This window comes from Alligator sinensis, unplaced genomic scaffold (genome assembly GCF_000455745.1).
Source record: "Alligator sinensis unplaced genomic scaffold, ASM45574v1 scaffold647_2, whole genome shotgun sequence".
Taxonomy (NCBI): domain Eukaryota; kingdom Metazoa; phylum Chordata; order Crocodylia; family Alligatoridae; genus Alligator; species Alligator sinensis.
This window is the reverse complement of record NW_005841832.1, coordinates 4,199,070-4,204,699: the sequence shown is the minus strand read 5'-3', so window position 1 is coordinate 4,204,699 and position 5,630 is coordinate 4,199,070. Positions and strand designations below refer to the sequence as shown.

The 5,630-nt window shown below is 61.9% G+C and overlaps 1 protein-coding gene across 1 annotated transcript in view; it reads left to right on the top strand.

Annotated features, from left to right (window-relative positions):
* PRKCG (protein kinase C gamma) overlaps positions 1-1,989 on the top strand; it is a 14,480-nt gene extending 12,491 nt beyond the window's left edge. Inside the window, exons 15-18 of the mRNA XM_006015081.3 lie at positions 73-153; positions 433-540; positions 681-821; positions 1,779-1,989. Of these exons, the coding sequence (XP_006015143.1) occupies positions 73-153; positions 433-540; positions 681-821; positions 1,779-1,970 (522 nt within the window). The 3' untranslated portion in view covers positions 1,971-1,989. The remainder of the gene's footprint in view (positions 1-72; positions 154-432; positions 541-680; positions 822-1,778) is intronic.
* Positions 1,990-5,630: the final 3,641 nt, after the last annotated feature.

Here is a 5,630-nt window from a genome sequence, read left to right as displayed (position 1 = left end):
GAGCTGAGACAGGACCCAGGTGTCCTGGTCCCAGGGCACCCTCCTGTTCTAACCCTCCCCCACACCCCCCAGATCATTGCCTACCAACCCTACGGGAAGTCAGTGGACTGGTGGTCCTTTGGGGTGCTGCTCTACGAGATGCTGGCTGGGCAGGTGAGTGCAGAGCCAGGTGTGGCCACCAGGGGGCAGCAAAGGCCAGGCTAGAGGGCGTGTTCATGGTGGGGCATACGGGGGTGCTGGGGCAGGTGGGGGTGGCTGTCACTGGGTGGAGCATGGAGGGGGCGTGGGGGCTGGGGTGGGTCTGTGGAGGGCACAGGGCATACTCCCTGGGAGGGGTGTGATGTGGCTGTAGGATGCTGAAGGGGAAGGGGCTGGGTGGTGCCTTCTGGGGTGGGTGCCCAGGCCCTGTCTCTGCCTCATGCTTCCCCGCAGCCGCCGTTTGATGGTGAAGACGAGGACGAGTTGTTCCAGTCCATCATGGAGCACACTGTGTCCTACCCCAAGTCCCTGTCCCGTGAGGCCGTCTCCATCTGCAAGGGGGTGAGTGCTCCAAGCATGAGGGGTGGGGAAGCACTGGATGGAAGGATGGGGGGGCCAGCTGATGCACAGAGCCCTGGGGGTGGGGAATGTGGGCCTTGGTGCTGTTATACTGTCTCGGGTCCATGCGCCTATCTGCGCAGTTCCTGACGAAGCACCCCCTGAAGCGGCTGGGCGCAGGGCCCTCAGGGGAGCAGGACATCCGGGAGCATGGCTTCTTCCGTTGGCTGGACTGGGAGCGCCTGGAGCGGCTTGAGATCCCACCCCCCTTCACACCCCGCCCTGTGAGTGCCCCCTTGGCGCCTTGCCCTGTGCTCACTACGGCCCCTGTATTCTTCCACTGCCCTGTTGTGCTCTGCCCAGCAAGTGTTACCCTCTCCAGGAGTCCTCCCATGAACCCCTACCCCACCTCCCCCAAAGCCCCTCCTTGCCCCCTTCTTGCCTTACCCCTTGATAGTGCCTGTGGTTCCTGCCCCTACGCCTGCCCCTGCCCTCCTTCCCCAGCCTCCCAATGAGTAGCTGCAAGACCTCCCAGTCCCCTCATGGCCCCTTCACATGCTTCCCCATGGCCCCCACATCCCCCACCCCTCATGGCCCAGGAGAAGATGGGGGTCACACACAGGCTCTGCAGTGCCTGTGCACTTGCCCTCACCCCCCAGTGCCCCACTTCATGCCTCACCAGCTGCAGCATCCACAACCCCCCATGCCCCAGGACCTGCCCCCTAGCTCCCTTCATGCCCTGCTCCATGGGTCCCCACATCTCTGTGCCCTTCTTGGCTTCCTTCATGTCCTGCCCAGCAACCAACTGCCCCCCATGGCCCCAACCCTCTGACCCCAGCAGCCCATGCCTCTGAACCCCAGAGCCACTGGAGAATGGGGGCCTGAGGGAGACCTGGGAGGATGGGGAAACGGGAGTTTGGAAGCCCCACTAAGCCTGGCTTATCCCACCACACCTTGGAGAGGGGGCTCTGGGACCCTGAAGACAACCAGCTTCATCTTTGTTTAATCTTTTCCTCCATCTTTTTTCTCCCTCCCTCCCCGTCTGTCTGTCCATCTGTCTGCCCGTCCATCTCTCTTTCCACCTGTCTGTCTTCTCATTCATCCCTTGGTCTCTCTGTCTCTCTCCCTTGTCCAACTGCCTGCCTTTCCTCCTCCTTCTCTGTCTGTCCGCCCATTTTTCCATCTGTCTCCTGTTCCCCCACATCCCCCATCCGTGTGTCTGTCCGGCGGGCCGGGCGCAGTGTGGGAAGAATGGAGAGAACTTTGACAAGTTTTTCACACGGGCGGTGCCAGCACTGACGCCCCCTGACCAGCTGGTGCTGGCAGGGCTGGACCAGACCGAGTTTGAGGGCTTCAGCTACATTAACCCCGACTTCATGCACCCCTCGCTGCGCCCCCCCAGTTCCCCCATCTCACCTGTCTCCCTGGTGTGACCCTCCCGGCCCCACCCTGGCCCACCCGCCTGCCTCCAGCTGACCCTGCCTGCACTGTGCATGCCCAAATGCAGCTGCCTCTGGCGGGGGGCATGTTGGGGGCCTCTTGAAGAGCTGCACACAAGCAGTGCTCAGGGCTGCCTGGCCTCAGCTAGAATCAGCTTCTCTGCTTGACCCTGGTGGGTGGGGGGTGCAAGGATGGGAATGTGGGGCCCTGTGTCCCAGCCCCCACCCCCCAGCATGGCACCCCCCTGCTGAGCCCACCCCTCCAGCACAGTGCCCCCAGTGCCGGGGCCTGAGGGTAATGCCGCCTGCTATGCCCTGTCCTCCATGGCTTTGGCAACACCTGACCTAGGGGATGCTGTGCATTTGGGGTCAGCCCCTGCCTCCTCTGCCCTCCTCCCTTCCCATCAGGCCCCACAACCCCACACTTCTGCTCTGGCTAAATGGATGCTTTGAGCTACTGCTGCAGCGGGGGCTGGTTGCACCCTCTGACCCCGCATCCCTGGGTTCCACCACAGCTGTGAATCCAGAGTCCTGAGGAATCCCCTGGGCTGGGGAAGACTGCCTCCTGCTCCCAGCCCTCCACACCCCAAACCTCAGGGCTCATTTGGATGAGCTGAAGGGACCCTTGTGGGTTGTAGATCCATTCAGGGGGGGAGGGGCAGGATCCCTGGGTTTTCTCCAGGCTTGGTGGGGTGTGGGGTCTGGTTAGAGAGTGGGGCTGGGAGACAGGGCACTTTTGTTCTTCAGTGCCAGTGCTAGCAATAGAACCCAGGTGTCCAGCCCCACCCCCACTGCAGTGTCACAGGACCCCCTGGGGGTTGCATGTCCAGCTGTAAGCTGAGCCCCATCCTGCCCCATGAAGAAGTCCCCCAGAGTCCACCCTTTCCTTCCCCGCTGTTTCCAGCTACTGCACCGCGTTGTAAAGACCCCGATGGTCAACGCACTTCAGGATAAAAGAGTTTTGCCAACCAGCAGTGCCTCAGTCTGTCTGTCCATCTGTCCAACGCTGCTCCACTGCCAACTGGACTGGGGGAGGGAAGTGGGCTGCTGTGGTTACAGATGTGGGGGATGGGAGCCAGGACACTTGAGTAGGGGAGAGGAGGTCTAGTGGGTTAGAGCTGGGGGGAGGAGGCACAGGATGCCTCCATTCTGCCTCAGCTTTGCGGGAGGAGGGGATTCAATAGGGGAGAGGCGGGGATGCTGAGAGCCAGGACTTGGGGTCTGTTTCGACTTTGAGAGGGGAGTGGGCTAGAGCACTGGGGGCTGGGAGCCTGGATGCCTGGGTTCCAACCCAGCTGTGGGTGGGCTGGGGTCCAAGTCAAGGTTGGCAGCACTCCCTGCCCCCCAGCGCTCCTTGCCCCCTGGGGCTGAAGGCAAAAGCTTGCAGAAGGACTTTGATGAGGGGAAATACAGGAAACTATCCAGTCTGTGGCCTTTTCCTCCCAGGAATGCTGGCCCTGACTGGCCACAGAGCAGGGGCACTGGCAAGCTGGTGGAGGGGAGGGCAGGAACCTTTCTCCTGTAGAGGGCACCAGCCCCCCTCTGGCCCCAGATATCTTGAAATCATCCTTGGTGTGTGACCCATGTGTGCAATGAGTCGGTCAGGTCTCAGCTGCAGTGCCTGCACACAGACAGACCCCCCCACCCCCATTCTGTGCTGGGTAGGGGTCTAGCTGGCCGGGAGGGGACTGTGGGGAGGCTCTGTAGAGGGGGGCTCTGCTGGGTTGAGGGGGCTATGTATGGTGTTGGGAGGGTTGAGGAGGCAGCTTTGTGTGTGAGACTGGGGCTGTGAGGGAGGGGCTGGTGTGGGTGGGAGGTTTTTTGCATGGGGTGGATGGGTGGGGTGCTATATGGGGAGGGCCTCTGTGGGAGTGGGGTTTGAGGGTCCTGTGAGGGGAATGGTACTGTGGGGGGAGACCTGGAGAAATGCAGGAGGATGGGGGGAGGGGGGAGATCCTTGAGGGGTGGAGGGGCCTAGGAGGGTGTTTGAGTTTCCCAGTGACAAGCTGGAGGTTGGATGTGGAGGCACCTTGAGCAGAGGAGTCTATGGAGCACTGTGTGGGGGTGGGGGTCTACGTAGCAGGAGTGCGGGACTGGCGTGGAGGCCCATGGAGGTGGGGGAGTCAGTGCTGGGCATCAGGGCAGGGACAGCATGGGGAGGGGGACTCTGGCTGTAGAAGGAGCAAGGCCCCGTCAGGGGTGAGAGTGGGTACCTGTGAAGTGGGAGGGTAGGGAAGGGGATGGGGGGGTATTGAAGGGGGTTGTATATGGGGGGGCAGATATGAAGGGAAAGTGTGTGGGGTACAGCTTTGGGGCTCTGTGCTGGGAGATGGGGTTCTGAAGTGAGCTCTGGGCAAGGGGATTGTGAGGCCTCTCTGTGTTAGGGAAGCTGTGATTGGAGACCTACCCCCCACAGCTGCCCTCCATCTGGTTCTCCCCCATCCTGTTCCCCTCCAGTCAGTAATGGGGTGTCTCTGGTGCTGTCTGGAGGCTGACAGTGCAGCACAGCACAGAGCCATGGCATGTGAGGGTGGGGGGACACACTCCAGGGTGGGGGCTGGGGCGGTCGGTGGTGGAAAGAGAGACAAGGAGAGAAGAGTGCGCTCAGCACTTCAGGCCCTGCAGTGCTGAGCTACGGGATATGTAACACCCACCTTGGCCCTGGGGCTGGGACAGCAAGGGCTGCAGGCTGAGAGTGAGGGGGAGTCTAGTGCTGGCAGGCCCACTGTGGGTGAAAAGGAAGGGGCATTGCTCAAGGCTGGGGGGGCATAAGTGAGGAGCACGGGGAGGGCTGAAGGGAGCCAGGCCTGGGCTGGAGGCTGGGTGGAGATGAATCCCTCTTTGTCCTATATGTCCCCTCCATCAATGTTGCTGTCTCAGGGCTCAGGTTTCCTGGTGGTTCCATCCTTCTTCCCTCTGGCAGGCCAGGGACATGCTGGAGGTTGGCTGCAGAGACACCTTGAGCAGCTTGGGCTGCAAGGTAGGGAGCCCAGGGCTGCCTCTGCCATCAGGTTGGGGCCCTGGTGTTTGCAGGAGACCCCAGGGCTCCCCAGCATCTAGCCCTCCCCACACCTGGAGAGACAGGGCGCTGCTAATGCCCTGCCCTGTAGCTGTGAGCCAGGTGTTGGTTCCAGTTTGGAAGACCCCAGCAGAGGACCGTGCCCTGTGCACAGAGAAAAGAGACACCCCCCAGCCTGTGTCAGGTCTCCTCTGCCTCAAGCCAGGCAACTGGCACGACCCCGAGTGGAAGAACAAGACCCTTCAGCCAGTGCCTCTGAGGGAGCCTCTGTTGCCCGGGGCCTGGGCAGTACCTGGTGCAATGGGCCCCTGTCTCACTGGTTTGCAGCACTTGTGCTAGGCAGAGGTGCCTCTAACCCATCATTTCCAAGATCCTCATCTTGGAAGCTGGGGCTGGGGTGAGGGTGGGAGTGGGCAGGGCTCTCCACCCCATGCACCAGGAGAGAAGGTGGGTTCTTGAAGCCACCTCCAGCCCATGGGGGGCTCCAGTTCCCTGCTACCTCGTTCCCAGGCCCCAAGTGGAACCTCAAAGTCCGGTGGGGGTGGGGGGTAATCTCCTCCAGCAGCAGGACCTGGACAAGTGGCTCGGCGGGATGCAGAATTTAAGGGGTGGGTGGTGGTGGGGAGGAGGGGGGT